At 58.7% G+C, this 15,701-nt stretch overlaps 2 protein-coding genes across 3 annotated transcripts; one reads left to right on the top strand and one right to left on the bottom strand.

Annotated features, from left to right (window-relative positions):
• Window positions 1-94: 94 nt before the first annotated feature.
• On the bottom strand, window positions 95-4,147 carry GGN (gametogenetin). Its single transcript, XM_032611811.1, has 3 exons — window positions 4,041-4,147; window positions 1,183-3,054; window positions 95-264 (listed from the first exon to the last, which is right to left on the bottom strand). Exons 2-3 carry the CDS (start codon window positions 3,033-3,035, stop codon window positions 147-149), a joined length of 1,971 nt encoding a protein of 656 aa, XP_032467702.1. The 5' UTR covers window positions 3,036-3,054; window positions 4,041-4,147; the 3' UTR covers window positions 95-146.
• Window positions 4,148-6,301: 2,154 nt separating this feature from the next.
• Window positions 6,302-14,396, top strand: SPRED3 (sprouty related EVH1 domain containing 3). 2 transcript variants are annotated; one of them, XM_032614852.1, is made up of 6 exons: window positions 6,302-6,481; window positions 6,692-6,779; window positions 8,019-8,187; window positions 8,296-8,375; window positions 10,526-10,669; window positions 11,401-14,396. In XM_032614852.1, the coding sequence occupies exons 1-6, from the start codon at window positions 6,414-6,416 to the stop codon at window positions 12,064-12,066; spliced, it is 1,215 nt and encodes a 404-aa protein (XP_032470743.1). In that variant the 5' UTR covers window positions 6,302-6,413; the 3' UTR covers window positions 12,067-14,396. The 2 variants fall into 2 exon arrangements, with proteins under 2 accessions (XP_032470743.1, XP_032470742.1); XM_032614851.1 differs by having other exon boundaries at window positions 6,692-6,872.
• The last annotated feature ends 1,305 nt before the right edge of the window (window positions 14,397-15,701 follow it).

The following is a 15,701-nucleotide window of genomic DNA, read 5'->3' as shown; positions in this document are numbered from 1 at the left end:
TGTTGCCAGGTTGTGGTGCTTTCATGGAGACCTCTGCCCCGCCCCACCCCTTCAACCCTTAGCCAGTGACTGACAGGCATCTAGGCATCTGGATGGTTATTTTATTGTCAAGGAGGGGAAGGCAGAGGGCATTGAGCAGACTGCACTCAGTTGGAATGGGTAGCCTGCAAGTCGTAGTGCTCCAGCCCAGCTACCAGGGAGCCGGCCAGCTTGATGGTGGTGACCCAGGGTGGCTCACTCAGGTGGTTGGTGGGTGTGCTTAGCCTAGGGAGAAGGTAGAATCTTCAGGACCTGGCTATGTGGCCAGGCCCTTACCCCTTCTAGGCTCCACTTTCTCCATCTGTATAAGGGACCATGTCTGAATATCCCAAAGGTAGTTTAGGGCCGGGCTGTATCCACTTAAACTTAGTAGGAAAGGGGGCTGAGGGTTGGTGATAGTAGTTCTCCCAACTCCCCCTTCAGGTCCCAGCTGAGCCCCAGAGGTACCAGGGAAGAGGGTCTCCCAGTTATTCAGGTTCCTCAGGAGCCAGGGTCAGACAGACCCTGATGACCAGATCCTGAGATTTAGGGGTGAAGGAGAGGTAACCGCAGGATGCAGTGTCTCCCCTGAATCTATGGAATCAGGAGTAACCTCTGCAGCACAAGGACTGGGATATCAGTGCCCTCTGGCGGTCAAAGTCTTGGGTCCGTCGGGAGAAGGTGCTAAAGGCTGGAGCGGTAAGGAGTCTGGGGGGCTAGGCCTGGGGCTTCCTTTGGAGGCCTGCATTTATACCCGTTTGGTTCCAGAAGACCATCATCTCCCATCCCATCCCTGAAGAGCCTGGGATGTGGTCCTTGATGTCACCAGGGACAGGGTCAATGCAGTGAATAGGGTCAGGCCAGCTGGGACCAGTTTTCCCTCCCTGATGGCTCCAGAGAGTAATAAGAGGGCCAAGGGTCATGTTGGAGGTCTGGATACTAAGGAGCGGGGTCAAGGTGTTCTCTGTCAGGGATCAGCATGATATCAAGGCTCCTCTTGGTTCTGAAGGGTTGGAGCTCAGCTGGGTTTGAGATGCAGCCAAGGGGAGGGTCTAGGGTCAGCTGGGGTCAGGACGCCAAAGGTTGAACGGGGCACTCCAGGAAAGTCGGGTTCAGGACTTGGAAGGGTATAACTCCACTCCCTACTCCCCGACCTCCCCTCACCAGGCAGACACGTTGCGTGGCAGGCGGCGCTGACGTGGCTGGTGGCGGCAGTAACACTTGAAGGGACAAGACTTAAGCACCTGGAAGGGTGGCCAGTGGCGCGTGGCGCCCGAGTTAACCGTCCCCGCTGGAGGAGCCCCGCTGCCACCACCCCCTCCACCACCGCTGTCAGTCACAGTAGTTGCAGTACATTCGCGAGGACCATCTCCAGGCGCGCCATCCTCACGCGGAGCGGCCCGGGCTGCGCGGGGACCCCTGTTCCGGCGCGTGCGGACCTTGACGGGCGCGGGCGCAGGTGGCGATGGCTCAGCCACGGTGGGAGCTGGAGCCGGGAGTGAGGCCGGGCCTGGGGCCCGGTCAGCGGCCAAGGCGAGGGGCAGAGCGGGAGCCGGGGCGGGAGCCACGGCCGACTCCAAGTGGCCAGGGCTTGGGGTGGGCGGGAGCGCCACGGGCAGCCGCGTTGGCTGGAGTACTGGCGGCTGCGGCGCGGGAGGCGGCGTGGGTGGTGGCGTGGGCGGCGGCGGCGGCGCTGGCGGCGGCGGCAGCAACTCCTGCGGGCTGGGAGGCCCGGGGCGCGCAGTCTCGCCATTGGTGGGCGCCGAGAAGATGAACACAGGCGGCGCCAGCAAGGCGGGTGCGGGCCTCCGGGGCCTGGGAGCTGGATGCATCCGCCCTGCCGGAGGCGGCGGGGAGCCCCTGGGCCCTGAGAGCGCGACTGCGCGCCGTCGGGGCGCCCCGACGCCTCCGCCAGCTCCACTGAAGCGAAATTGGCGTTCAGGGCCATCAGGGGGGCTCACCCAGTCAAATTTGGGCTTTGAGCCTACAAAGGTGGTGTAGTATGGAGGAGTAAGGGTCCGGGAGTGGGACGCAGGCGCCGAGGGTGGTCCAGAACACCCCTCGCCGTCTCCATCACCGCCCTCTGCTTCATGAGTTCCCCGAGGGAACTCGCCCGAGGGGCGAGAGGCCCCAGGAGCCAGGGGTCCCTGCTTCAGGACCTCAGCGTAGGAGATGGCGCCCGAGGCGGCGGAGAAGAGTCCTCCTCCGCCGCCGCCCCCGAGAGAGGCTTTGGCCGCTAAGGAACTCGACGCTGCCGCAGGGGACAGCTGGGGCCCCGACTTGAAGGTGACTTTACACAACAGGCTCAGGCCGGGCTCGGAGGCCACAGGCCGGGCCATTTCGCCCTCGCCTGCTTGGGGAGGTGCCCCTCTGCCGGTCATCTGGCCCTCGCTACCGTGCCTGGCCTGGCTTTCTGTAGGGGTTGCGGCGGACGTGGCCAAAGCAGGAGTGCTTCTGCGTTCTGGGGGCTGCGGGTCGGAAGGTGTCGGTAGTGGCGGCTCCAAGGGCGGCGGAGTCGGGGATGGGGCCCTCGGGACAGGGTCGGGGTCCTCTTCGGTTAGTTGCCGGGGCGGCGGCGGCAGCGGGCGGAGGTTGGGAGGGCCGCCCTGGCTGCGATGGCTCGCCTCCAGCAGACCGCGGATCCGGGGCACCGAAGTGCCTGTGGGTTTTCGCCACTTAGACGGCGCGGGCAGCAGGGTTCCCACGGGGGGCGGGGGTGGTGTGGAGACCGCGGCCGCAGTCGCCTCCTCTGAAGGGGGCGTCACTGGCGAGGGCAGTTCTAAGGCCAGGGGCAGGGGTGAGGGTGAGGCCTGGGGCTCTGGGGGTACCAGGAGGCCCGGGGACGCGGAGCTGCCAGGGAACCAGACGCCCAGCCCGCGAGCCAGGCGCATGGCCGGGGAGGAGGGGGTCCCCTTGGGCTCCAACAGTGATGTCCGGCGGGAGTCGGAGGACGGGTCCAAGGCCTGCTCTTTTCGGGAGCCCCCGCCCGCGGACGACTCCGACTGCACGTTCCCCATTTCTGACGGAGGTCAGGGACTGTGGTCAGAAAAACTTCCGCCAGTCAATCTGCCAGGGCTGTGGGAACCCCACGAGGCTGGCTGTACTTTGTCCTATCCGTCAGCGCCAACCCCGCCCTTGTCCTCCAAGATCCACTCAGGCAACTAGTCTCTCCCCGCATTCCTGTTCCGTGACTCTTGATGTTCACATCTTCTTCCCCGTGGCCCCATACAGTTGCTGTTCAGATACTTAGTCCTCCATCCTCCTAGTGTACTAAGGTTGGGTCCCTGTCTCCCTGGCTGGTCCCTCATATCACATCCCTACACTTTGACCACGTCTGAGGTCTCTAAGCTCCAAGACACAGGTCTTGCCCGCTTTCCTGTCAGTCACTCAGGCCATATCACTCATGATGGTTGTGCTCTGTAGCCTATAAGGCCTACAAAGAGTTCAAGCTTTTCTCCCTGGACTCGTAACTAGGCTCCAGAGGCCCAGGCCCCGCCCCCGCCCTGTGGTCCCGCCCCGATTGTCAGAGAATCTGGCCTTCACAACACCCCCCCGCCCCAGGTCTGGCCCCGCCTCCGCTTAACAAATTCCCGGTATTCTTTTTTTTTTTTTTTTTGCGGTACGCGGGCCTCTCACTGTTGTGGCCTCTCCCATTGCGGGACACAGGCTCCAGACGCACAGGCTCAGCGGCCATGGCTCACGGGCCCAGCCGCTCCGCGGCATGTGGGATCTTCCCGGACCGGGGCACGAACCTGCGTCCCCTGCATTGGCAGGCAGACGCTCAACCACCGCGCCACCAGGGAAGCCCTTCCCGGTATTCTTGTCAGGCTAACCGCTCAGTCACCACCTCTAACCCTCAGATCTCTCTCTCTGTGTTGATCATTTGGTCCTGCCCTCTTCCCAGGCTTTAGTCCTAAATTTCTTTTCCCGCTCCTGGTCTAGCTGCAGGCCTCACTCTCAGGCCCCACCCCTTTACCCAAGCTCCGTCCTGGCTACTCCTTCGCTCAGAGGATCCCACTCACCGACTCCTCCAGCTGACCAAAGTTCAGACCGCGGCCCCCTGGGCCCAGGGCAGGGCGGGGAACGGCCGTAGCAGAAAATAACCGAAAAGAACGGGGTTGCGGGTGAAGGCAAGTGGGCGAGACTGCGAGGGCGGACCCCGAGATCTAGGCCACGCCCCCGGGCTCGAGGCCCCGCCCTCCGTGAGCCAGCTTGGGCACGGCCCCTTACGAACCCGGTTTTCCCTTTGAAATACTCGGGAGTCTTCTTCCCCGCCCCCAAGCCTTGTAGTCCTAGGCCCCACCCCTATAGAACGTTTTAAGCCCCTCCCCTTTATAATGCCCCGCCCCTCTCCGTTAGTCTCTCTCCCGAAGCCCCGCCCATTACAAACACTGCTACGTAGCTCCTCCCTTTTGGAGCTCTCCGTCGTCCAGCCCCTAAAGACAATTTACTTATAAGCTCCGCCCCCTTAGGACTTGGAAACCTCTCTTCCCTAGACCCTCTCCTTGCTCGGGCCCGCCCAGAAGGTCCTTCCTCCGTGGACCCGCCCCTTTCTTGACGCACGCGCTTGTCCGCGCCTTCGGCGTCCTCACCCTCTCCTTCCCCCTCTCCTTCCCCCAGGTCCTCCGACCCCGCCTCCTTGCAAATGCTCCCTTCTTGCCCCACCCCTTTTCGAACCTAGCCAGGCACCCAGCCCCTCCCATTTAGAACCCAAAACGTAGACCCTCGCCTCTTTAGAACCTTGAGACCAGGCTCCGTCCCGGACCCCTTCCTCATATCCTCAGGGACCAATGGCGCGGATGGGTGGGAAAGTAGGGGATCCTCTCTGGATGCTGAGAAAATGCGGGCTGGGGGGCTGTTCGCAGGAGCCAGTGCCGGGCTCTAGGACCCAGCGGGCAAGTGCGCCTGCCTCGCGCTTACCCCTCCCCCAAGCCGCCCCCTCCCCCCCACCCATCTTTCAGGTTCCCCCTCCCTCCCCCCTCGCCCCGGCTCCCGGTGCCCGTCTCTAGCGCCGCCGGAGCCAGCGAGGGAGCCGGAGCGAACAGGAGGAGGAGGAGGAGGAGGAGGAGGAGGAGGCCACGTCGCCACCGCTCGGAGCCCGGCCGGAGCCTCCCAGGCAGGTGCAGAGGGGGGCGAGGGGGCGGGGGCTGACAGACCGCCTGTCACGGTGAGGGGGCAGACAGCACCGCGCTGCGCCTCCTGCCCACGGGGGCGCCCCCCCGGACCCTAGCTGGGAGGACAAGGGGGTGGGGGCCCCCAAACTGCGCGGCAGCCATTTGGGGTACCAGTGTCCATTTGGGGGCCGTGGACTTCCTCGGAGGACGCCCCATTCATAAAATTCCGTACTGGACCCTCACCGTTGGGGAACTCAGGGGACCACTCCCCCCGGGAAACAGATGTGTGGGGAGCGTAGGGCATCCAGAAAGCCCGGCGTCCCATCCCAGTAGGCCCTGGTGCGGGGGGGGGGGGACCCCTGCCCTCTTTCTCTGCTTCACCTGTTGTCGGGGGAGGCGGGCGGACAAAGGAAGCAGCGTCACGTGACTGCTCATTCACAAAATCCCATCCCATTGAGAAAAGGGGGCTGGGGGCGCTGCGGCCGCCCCTTCCCCTCCCCAAGGGCTGGGGAAACCCGGCAGCCTGCAGGTGGGGGAAGGGGCTAGACCTCGTTGCTGGGGTCCCTAAGGCTGGGGCGCCAAGGTCCCTGCGCTCGGCGGTAGTGAGGGGTTGGACGCTGATCCCGATTACTGGGCGAAGGGCTACGTCCCTTGAGCTGGGGGGCGGGGTAAGATGGTTCTGAAAGATGCTGGGGCGGGGAGGGAGAGGAGGAGGGATCAATTCCCCCCGCGCCCCACCCCCCGCAATCTCTGCCCCTTGCCTTTCCTCGGCAGGGGCCTGAGAGAGCAGGCTTGATTTTTGTGAATGAAATGCTCTCTGGATGTGTCTCGGTCGCCCGTTTCTGGCTTCCTCTGCCTCCATCTCCCTTTCGGCCTGTCTCTGGCCATTTCTGGTTCTCTCCCTGCTCCCTGCCCATCTCCCGTTGCTGGGTGACTCAGTGAGCTTTGCATCCGGTCTCATTCATAAATCCGGGAAGGGGTGGGGGGGAAGAGAGCCTGGGTTTCTCACCCAGCCAGTGGCCTGGGCGGCAGGGTGCGGAGGCAGTGTAGGGGAGACTGGAGCTGAGTTGATGGGCTGTAAGAAAATACATATGCGCAGGCACCCAGCTGTGAGGGGGACGATGGGTGGGGCCGTGGGTACGTGCTGAGGGAGGAGAAGGAGACAGGGTTGATAGGGGATGAGCAGGAGGAGGAAGGGAAGTGGAAGAGCAAAGCTATGGGGGTGAGGATGGGAAAGATGGGGAAAGGGAGGAAAGGTGGGTATGGAGAAAAAAGGTAGATATGGAGAAGAAGGTAGGCATGGGAGAAAAGAGATGGCAAGAGGAAGAAAGAAGCCATGCTGGAAGAAGGTGGGCATAAGAGAGGTGACGGGTATGGGGAGACAGTGGGCCTAGGGGAGGAGGTGGGTGTGGAAGGTAAGGTGAGTAGGGGTGGCTAAGGGTGCAGTAGATCCAGCTGTGAGGGATGAAGAGCAGAGATGAGGGTTGGGGGAACACTGAATTGGAGAGCAGGATTGACGCTCACTGACCCTGTTGTCCCTGTCCCCCCACCTCCTCCAGGTACATGGTTCGGGTCCGAGCCGTGGTGATGGCCCGAGATGACTCCAGTGGGGGCTGGCTGCCTGTGGGGGGCGGGGGCCTCAGCCAGGTGAGCGTATGTCGGGTCCGAGGGGCCAGGCCCGAGGGGGGGGCCCGCCAGGGGCACTACGTCATCCACGGGGAGCGCCTCCGGGACCAGAAAGTGAGCCACCCTGGGGCGTTGGGGTAGGGTGAGGGTGTGGGGAAGTAGGGGAATGGGACTGGGGATGTAGAGGTGAGGTCAGGTCATCTCGCAGCACCGGGGTGTGGGATGGAGTTGGAAGCATATCTGTCCTCTGTCTGAGAGTGGGGAGTTTGGGGACTACTGGGGGTATTAAGCAGGTCCTGTCCACTGCCGTTGCCTGCTGGACTGTCACAGCAGCCTCGCACTGGTCTCTTTGCCCTTCTGCTGCTCCCTCCCCCAACCTCAGTCTGTTCAAAAGGGGCTGGGCTAACACCTGACTCAGATCCTATCCCTCCTCGGCTCGGAACCCTCCCCGTGGCTCCATCTTGCTCAGAGATTCTCACCACGAGGATTTTACACCACTGGCCCCTGTCTGCCCTAAGTGTATGGAGGCATTTGGTGGGGGGACCGTCTGGAAGTGTCCAATAGGGTTTACAATCCTAATGTGGGTTCAGCAGGAATGTTCTGGGCTGTCTGGCCTGAAATGGAAAGAGAATGTTGACGTTGCAGCTGGGGGTGTAGTAGAAAGGTTTGGATCGTTTGAAAAGGCTTGGAGTAAGGGTTGAATTTCAGAGCAAGGATCGGAAGGAACAATGTAGGGGGGTTCGACATGGTGTGGAAGAATATAGTGTTGTTGGGCAAAAAGATGAGGGAACTTCTAGGGTGTTGACCAGCATCTGAGGGGAAATATGTGGGAGTTTGTTAAGAATTTGGGGATAATATTTGGGGAGCTTATTGGGGCATCAGAAGGGGATTAACAATAACATTTTGAGATGTTCAGTAAAACTTGGGGAGTATGATTGAGTCACATGGGGGATACTGGCTCTCAGAAAGAGGTTGACTCATTTTTTGAGGCATTCAATAAAATTTGGGATTCCTATTGAGATATGGGGCGGGGGGGTGGTTAGGAAAATGTAGGGATCAAGGGGTTTGAGGGAAATATTGGCGTATCAGAGGTGTGCTCAGTAAAGTTGGGGAGTGGTATTGGGGTGTTGATCAGGGTTCAAGGGTACACCTAGGGTTGAGAAATGAGGTTTGTGGGATGCTCTGGTATAGAGTCTGGGGAAGTCACAGGCATGGCTGGAAGGGGGGATATCTGACCTGGCCCCTTCCTGCCCCCCTCAGACCACCTTGGAGTGTACCCTGCGGCCAGGCTTGGTTTACAACAAGGTGAACCCCATCTTCCATCACTGGAGCCTGGGTGACTGCAAGTTTGGGCTGACGTTTCAGAGTCCGGCAGAGGCTGACGAGTTCCAGAAGAGCCTGCTGGCAGCACTGGCTGCACTGGGTCGAGGTGAGTGGCGCAGGTGGTGGGCATTGGTGGGGGGGGGGGGGGCTGGGGTGGAGGGTGGGAGAAGCCGGGGCCCAGGGAACTCACTCTCTGCCTTTCTCCCCGCCCCAGGCTCGCTCACCCCCTCCTCCTCCTCCTCCTCTTCCTCCTCCCCTTCCCAGGATACCGCAGACACTCCCTGCCCTCTGACGGTGAGTCTCCAGGATGCAGCTCTGCTGGGAGGGCAGGGGTTTCTTTCTATGCTACGAACATTCTTGAGCACCTACTGTGTATCCAGCACCATGCCACGTGCTGGGCACACGAATTGGGGCCCAAACAATAGTGTCAATTTTGATCCCAGTTATTCTAGTTTTTCTGTTCTATCCTGATTTATATGTTCATTCAAGGGTATTTATTGAACACCTTGAATAAGAAGTGTTTTAAGCACTGGGGATACATCAGTGAACAAAACAAAGTCCCTTTCCTCGAGGAGCTTCTTTTCTAGTGTGGAAAGGCAGAAAAAATATTAAGGTACACTATAAAAATGAGTAAATATTAAAAGCAAATGGATGAACAAATTAATGGGAAATCCATCCTTCTCAGGGGTACAAACCTTGGAGTCATCCTTGCCTCCTCTCCTCTTTTACGCCCCTCATCTAATCTGTCAGCAAATATTGGCTCCACTTTTTTTCTTTCTTTTTTAAGTTGGCCGCACTGCATGGCATGTGGGATCTTAGTTCCCAGACTGGGGATTGAACCCAGGCCCTGGCAGTGAAAGCACTGAGTCCTAACCACTGGATTTCCAGGGAATTCCCTGGTTCCACTTTCAAAATGATCGGAGTGTGCCTCTAACCCGGTTACTGTTCAACCTCATCTCCCCACTGGACCATCTCATCAACTGCCCCCTCCCCACCATCTCCTTTCCCCACACACAGCCAGAGGGACCCTATCGACATCTAAGTCAAATCATGGCTATCTCCCACTTACAACCCTACCCAGGCTCCATCTCACTCGTGGTAAAGGACAAAGTCCTCACGGTGGCACATAAGATCCCACACAATCTGGCCTCCTCTTACTCTCCCTCATGCTCACTTGGCTCCAGCCACACTGGCCTCCTACTGGTACTCCGAAAAGGCAGGCACATTCCTGTCTCAGCGCCTTTGCACTCGCCGTTCCTCTGTCTTAGAACACTCTTCCCCAAATTTCCACATGGCTTATTCCCTTATTTCCTTCAGGGCTTTACACACACATCACCTTAGTGAGGCCCTCCCTGAGTAACCTGTTTAGAATCTCCCAGTGCTCCTTACCCTACTCTTTATCCCCATCTTCTAAGATATTTTTCGTATTTCCTCTCCCCATAGACAGTTTTCTTATCAGTGACTTTACTGTCCATCTCTCATGCTAGCATGTCAGCTCCAGGAGGGCAAGGATCTTTTGTTGCTTTCTTGCTGCATCTTCAATGCTTAAAACAGTGCCTGGTAGACAGTAAGTGTTCAGTAAATATGTGTTGAATAAATTGATTGAATGAATAAATGCACATAATGTCGGATTCGATTTGGCACTTGCTGGGGTACAGTGGGAGTTGCTCGAGAACACTTGGAAGAACAAAACTGGTTCCCTGGGCAGAAAAGGGAGATTCCCAGGGTAATGGGAGATGCAGGTGGGTCTACAAAGTCACACAGACAGGTCCCACTTATTGAGCACTTACTCAGGAAAGATGCTGTGCTCTCCATGCTCCATCTCACACCCTCCCGATGGCCTTTGTGAGCCTGGCATGTCGTGGGTGCTCAATGAATGTTTATTGAAGATAGGAATCGGATGAGGTGGGAATTATTCCCAAGTTACAGAAAGGAAACCAAGGGTCTGAGAAGCTCGTAAAGGACAGAGCTTGGTTTGGATAGGAAGGAACACATTCCAGGTGGGTGGAACTGCCCCAGTAAAGGTGTGGTGGTGGGAAGGAGGCAGGAAGGCAGCTGACAGCCAAGGGAGAGGGCTTCTGAGAAGGGACGTTGGTTTGATGTTCTGTAGGTTGGTGAGCTGAGCAGATAAGAAGAGAAAGTCAAATAATAATAACCATTTCCAGCTCTTCCTGTACTTCAGGCATGTTTATGCCCTTTACAGTGGGTCCTAACCACATCGTTACGAATAGACAATATTATGATCCCCATTTTACAGAAGAGGAAACTGAGGCTCAAAGAGCTGAGCTCACTTGCCGGAGGTCACACAACCAGTCAGTGGCAGAGCCGGGGCTTGAACCCAGGCCTGTCTGGCCGCAGAGCCCTCGCTCACAATGGGAGGGGGTCTATGTAAGGGCATCGGCTGTGCCAGGGGTCCCGGCTCTGAGGCCGCCAATCTCCCCCAGTCCCACGTGGACAGCGACTCCTCCTCCAGTCACAGCCACCAGGAGACGCCTCCCACCGCAGCGGCGGCCCCCATCGTCACCGTGGAGTCAGCTTCTGGCTTCGGGCCGGCCACGCCCCCCCAGCGCCGCCGCTCGTCAGCTCAGGTGCGACCTCCGACCCCCGGTGAAATAAGGCCGGGCGCTGGGGTCCCGAAAGTGGGCGGGAACTGAGGCCGCAGAGGGGCAAGAAACCACAGATTCTAAGGGATGGCTGACCCGACTTATGGCGGGGGAGCTTAGGCCTGGGTTCCTCGGAAGGTTGGGTGAGGGCTTCCTGCGTCTCCTGCGCTCTTGGAGACTGGAAAGTTCTGAATTCCACAGAGGTTTAGGGGACGACTCGGACAATGACTATATTAGGAAGTTGGTGGTACTCGTGGAAGGAGACCTTTAGTGCTTAATTCACGAGGGGTAGGGCTCAGTATCCAAGGGGTAAAAGGGACCTGGGGACCAGACTCCTGCGTCCTGAAGGAGGAGACGGCTGGGGTCCAGGAGTCTTGAATCTGAGAGTAGAGGGGGCTGGGTACTGGGACCCCGGATCTTGAGAGAGGGCAGGACTGAGAGCCTGGACCACTGAGTCCTTAAGGTGTGGGTTTGGTGCCCGGAGTCTTCTGTCGGTCCCTAGATGTCCTCTGTCCCTGGGAGGGGAGTGGGCTGAGGACTTACAAGTCTGAGTACCGGACCCAGGCAGTCAGGATACCAGGGCAGGATCCTAGGATGAATGACGCCTGTGGCTGGGTCTGTGGATTCTCGAGTCTTCTAAGGCCGGGATGGATTGTGGTGGGATGTGGGGCATCACAGACCCCGCTAACTTCTTCTCCTTTGTCTTCGTCCCGCAGAGCTACCCTCCGCTCCTACCGTTCACGGGGATTCCGGAGCCTTCAGAGCCCCTGGCCGGGACAGGGGGGCTGGGCTGGGGCGGCCGCGGCTATGAGGATTACCGGCGAGCTGGGCCACCCGCACCCCTCGCCCTATCCACCTGCGTCGTGCGCTTCGCCAAGACCGGCGCGTTGAGGGGCGCAGCCCTGGGGCCCCCCACAGCCCTGCCCGCCCCTCTCACCGAGGCTGCGCCTCCAGCACCCCCGGTTCGCCCACCCCCGGGCCCCAGCCCGGCCCCTGCACCTACCAAGGCCTCCCCAGAGGCGGAGGAGGCGGCGCGCTGCGTGCACTGCCGCGCGCTCTTCCGCCGTCGCGCTGACGGGCGTGGCGGCCGCTGCGCCGAGGCCCCGGACCCGGGTCGCCGGCTGGTGCGCCGTCTCAGCTGCCTGTGGTGCGCCGAGAGCTTGCTCTACCACTGCCTGTCGGATGCCGAGGGCGACTTCTCGGACCCGTGCGCCTGCGAGCCGGGCCACCCGCGCCCCGCCGCGCGCTGGGCCGCGCTGGCCGCACTCTCCCTCGCCGTGCCCTGCCTCTGCTGCTACGCGCCCCTGCGCGCATGCCACTGGGTCGCAGCGCGATGCGGCTGCGCAGGCTGCGGGGGTCGCCACGAGGAGGCGGCGCGGTGAGGACGGCCTGGTGGGTCCGGTAGCCGGACCGAGGACCCAAAATTGAGGGTCCAGGACCCCGGACTCCGTTCGGACCCCAAACCCAAACCTAGACACACCCGGAACTTGGAGCTTGAGTTTGGATTGAGAGACCCCAGACCTGGAACCTGGACCCCAAATGTAGGACTGAGAGACCCCAGAACCAGCTTCATTGGGATGTCTGTCCAAGAGGTCCCAGGTATCCTGAGTTCTGGCGTACCCGTTCTCCATCCCCACAACGCCCCGCTCTGGCCTAGACTGAGCAGATTCCAGGGATGCCCAGACTCTTCACCTCAGTCAGGCAGGGGAGCACACGGATCCCTGAGAATCGGGCTCTGAATCCTGACTCACTGTTCAAATTACCAATCTAGACCCAGTCATGCCTGGCACCATGAACCCTCAAATTACAACCCCAGAATTAGGAGTTGCCGGTACCTGACCCTGCCTGTATACAATTACTCCCAGATCTTGAGACCCTAAGACCCAGAATCACCCTCAAATCGTTCCTGAATGCTCACCTAAAACTCGGAGCACCTGTATCTGAGATGTTCTTGTAGCCCCAGGACTTCTTAGATACCGAATCCTCTTAAGATACTCTGAGACCTTGGATGTGCTCAAACGGATGTTCTCTGACCCAAATGACTTGGGAGACCCATCTCAGAGCCCCCCCTCCCCACACGCACACTGCCCAAGATCCAGAATTAAGACTCCAAGATGCTCTGTGAGCCAGGAATCAAAGAAGTCTGTAGACCACCAACACCAAGCCTGTGTTCCCAGGAGCTTTCGACTTCATATGTAGGACTCTGAGATGCCTAGTCCCGCAGGTGTAAGACTGGAGGCAACCAACACCTCAGGGCCCAACACATTGGTCCCAACCCCTCAGATAGCCCTCTTCCAATCCTCCTTGGACTTGCATTTCAAGCCCCAGAATGTCCTGGAATCTTTGGCTTCTTCGTACCCACAAATTCCCCAATCCACTAAAGGCTGGGAGCCCAGCTACCACAAGATGGGATGTTCATGGCAACTCAGACCTCTGACCCCTTGCCCCTGAGTGACCCCAAGGTGCTTTAGGAGCACTAGATCCAAGACCCCAAGGTGCCATTGACCCCCAAATTCAGCACTCAAGCCTACACAATATTGGGATCGTCCCTGACCCAAGACCTTGGTCCCTCCATACCAGAGACAAATCTGAGGCTCCCTGGGACCCTAGCACCTTCAGTTCCCAGATTTCTTTGGACCCAAACCTCTCTAGCCTGATATTTCCCAGGCCCAGCTTGTGCATCCCCTGAGACCTGCTGCCCGTTGAATCCTGCCATCCATACGCCCCTGAAACCCCAAGGGCTCCAGCCCAAGCTCTCAGTATCCCACAGAACTACCCCTTTACCCTAAGGGGAAAAAAACATTTTGAGGTAATGTTCCTGGATTCCAGGACCACCCAAGAGCACCCCTGCTCCCATCTCTAGGACCCAGCATTAATGTAGATGATTGTGCAAGCTGTTCATGAAGCAGAGGCACACAGCCAAGGTGGCGAGTGGGGCTGGCCATGCTGTGCCCTCAGAGGAAGGTGGGCATTGCACAAAGGCAACTAGATATGGCTCTATTGGCACAAAGGCCACACACACACACACACACACACACACACACACACACACACACACACGCCAGCCTTGCAGACTCTCTTCCAAGCCCAACTTTGAGTCCTAGCCCTAGTCCAAGCCTTTTATGATCTGCCCCTCTGTTAACTCCTTCTCTTCCATTTCAGAGTTGGGGGTTGTTTCGGAAAGTTTGAAAGCGTGGTTCATGGCCCATTGAGAGTCCTCTTCTGGGGAAGGGGGATTCCAAGGTCACTTTCCCCTGAGTGGAATGGGACTTCTAGTGTACCACAGATCTGATGGCCTCCTGCTTGGGGGGGGGGGCGGGTATCACGGTCTTGGAGCAACACAAACTCAATGTTGTACGGGCTTGGGACCTGCATCTGGTCCCGAGCACCTTGAAATGTGCACTTACCTTTCCTCATTACCCAGACTTGGATAGCCTTGTGGGGGTTCAAGGGATAGGTCAAGGGGGCCAGAGGGGTGGATCCTCCTGTCACTTCCTTTAAATTATTAACTATTTATTATATCCGGAACCTGTGAGATTCAGCTCTCTCAAGCAGACCCTGGGATGGGTGAGAGAAAAGGGGGGTGTCCCTCCCATCCCCACTCTGCCCAGCTCTCATCACTGTCAGACCCACCAGAGCTGAGGGCGGAGGGACTGGAGGCTGGGGCAGCCTGGGTCCCCATCCCCCTCTCTGTGCCTCGGTCTCCTCCCTTCCGTGGTGGGCGGGGGGGAAGCTCCATTCTTAACCTACCTCGTTTTGGGGAGGGGTGGGACGGGGGACCAGAGTGCTGTAAGGTGCTGCGGGATCTGCGGATGAAGTGGGGGGCTGGGGGACGGTTCCCTGGCTCCCACCTCCCAGCACCGCCTCTCCCAGGTCTCCCAGTCCTGCTCCCTGCTGATACCCACCTCTGATCCATGATTACTCTTCATCACCCCTAGATCAGGGGTGCATGGAGGGATGACCCTGGGAGCCAGGAAGACCTCAGACCCTGGAGCCCCCAGGCCCAATTTCCCAGCTGCTTGCCCCTCAGATTGGATGCTTGGCCCCCATACTCGGGAGAGGCACCCCGACATTTATCTTCCTGATCTTGATTCTAAGCCAGTCTGTGACCTCAATGTTGTTATCAGGGCAGGCTGAAGTAGTGGGGGATGATGCGGGCCGAAGACCCAGCCTTGTCATCGGGGGAGGGGGCATGAGATATCGGCTCCAAGAAATGTCTGTGACAAAGTCTCAGCCTGTGTTCTTTATTTGCATTGATGCACCCCATCCATTCACCTTCCTGAACCACCAGACCAGTCCCCTACCCAAATCCTCCTTTCCCCTTCCCATCCTTTAGTCCCAAGCAGATCCTCCAGCTGAATTTATACCTCCAGTCACTCTACATTTATTGGACACCCTTTTTATTGGCGCTGGGGATAAGGCAGTGAACAGAACAGACAAAAATTGGGGAATTCCCTGGCGGTCCAGTGGTTAGGACTCCACATCACTTTCACTGCCAAGGGTGCAGTTTCAATCCCTGGTTGGGAAACTAAGATCCCTCAAGCCACGAGGCCAGAACAGACAAAATCCTTTCCCACAAGGAACTTATGAGCCTTATAGTGAAGGAGACAACATGTTAGAAATGATACATACTATAAAGAAAAAATAAAGTGGAGATGGGGGATACAGGCAGTTGTAGCTGGGGTGGTCAGGGAGTCCCCACTAAGGAGCTGGTGTTTGAATAAAGTCCTGAAGGAGGTGAGGGAGTCTTGTGGATGTCTGCAGGAAGAGCACTCCAGGTAAAGGGGACAGTTGTGCGAGGCCCTGAGGGAGAAGCATGCCTGGTAAGTCTGAGGGACATCAAGGGAGCTGGACGGGGGGGAAGCAAGCAGGAGTGCTTAGGAGATGAAGGCTGAAAGGTGACAGGGAGGATCTGTGGGGCCTTGCAAGCTACTGCATGGACTTTTCTGCTCACCCGGAGTGAGGTGGAGCTACAGGAAGGTTCCAAGCATGGGAGGGATGTAAACTGACTCAGGTA

The sequence above is a fragment of the Phocoena sinus genome, chromosome 19 (assembly GCF_008692025.1).
Source record: "Phocoena sinus isolate mPhoSin1 chromosome 19, mPhoSin1.pri, whole genome shotgun sequence".
Classification (NCBI taxonomy): domain Eukaryota; kingdom Metazoa; phylum Chordata; class Mammalia; order Artiodactyla; family Phocoenidae; genus Phocoena; species Phocoena sinus.
The sequence above is the reverse complement of the archived record's forward strand: the minus strand, read 5'-3'. Positions and strand labels throughout refer to the sequence as shown.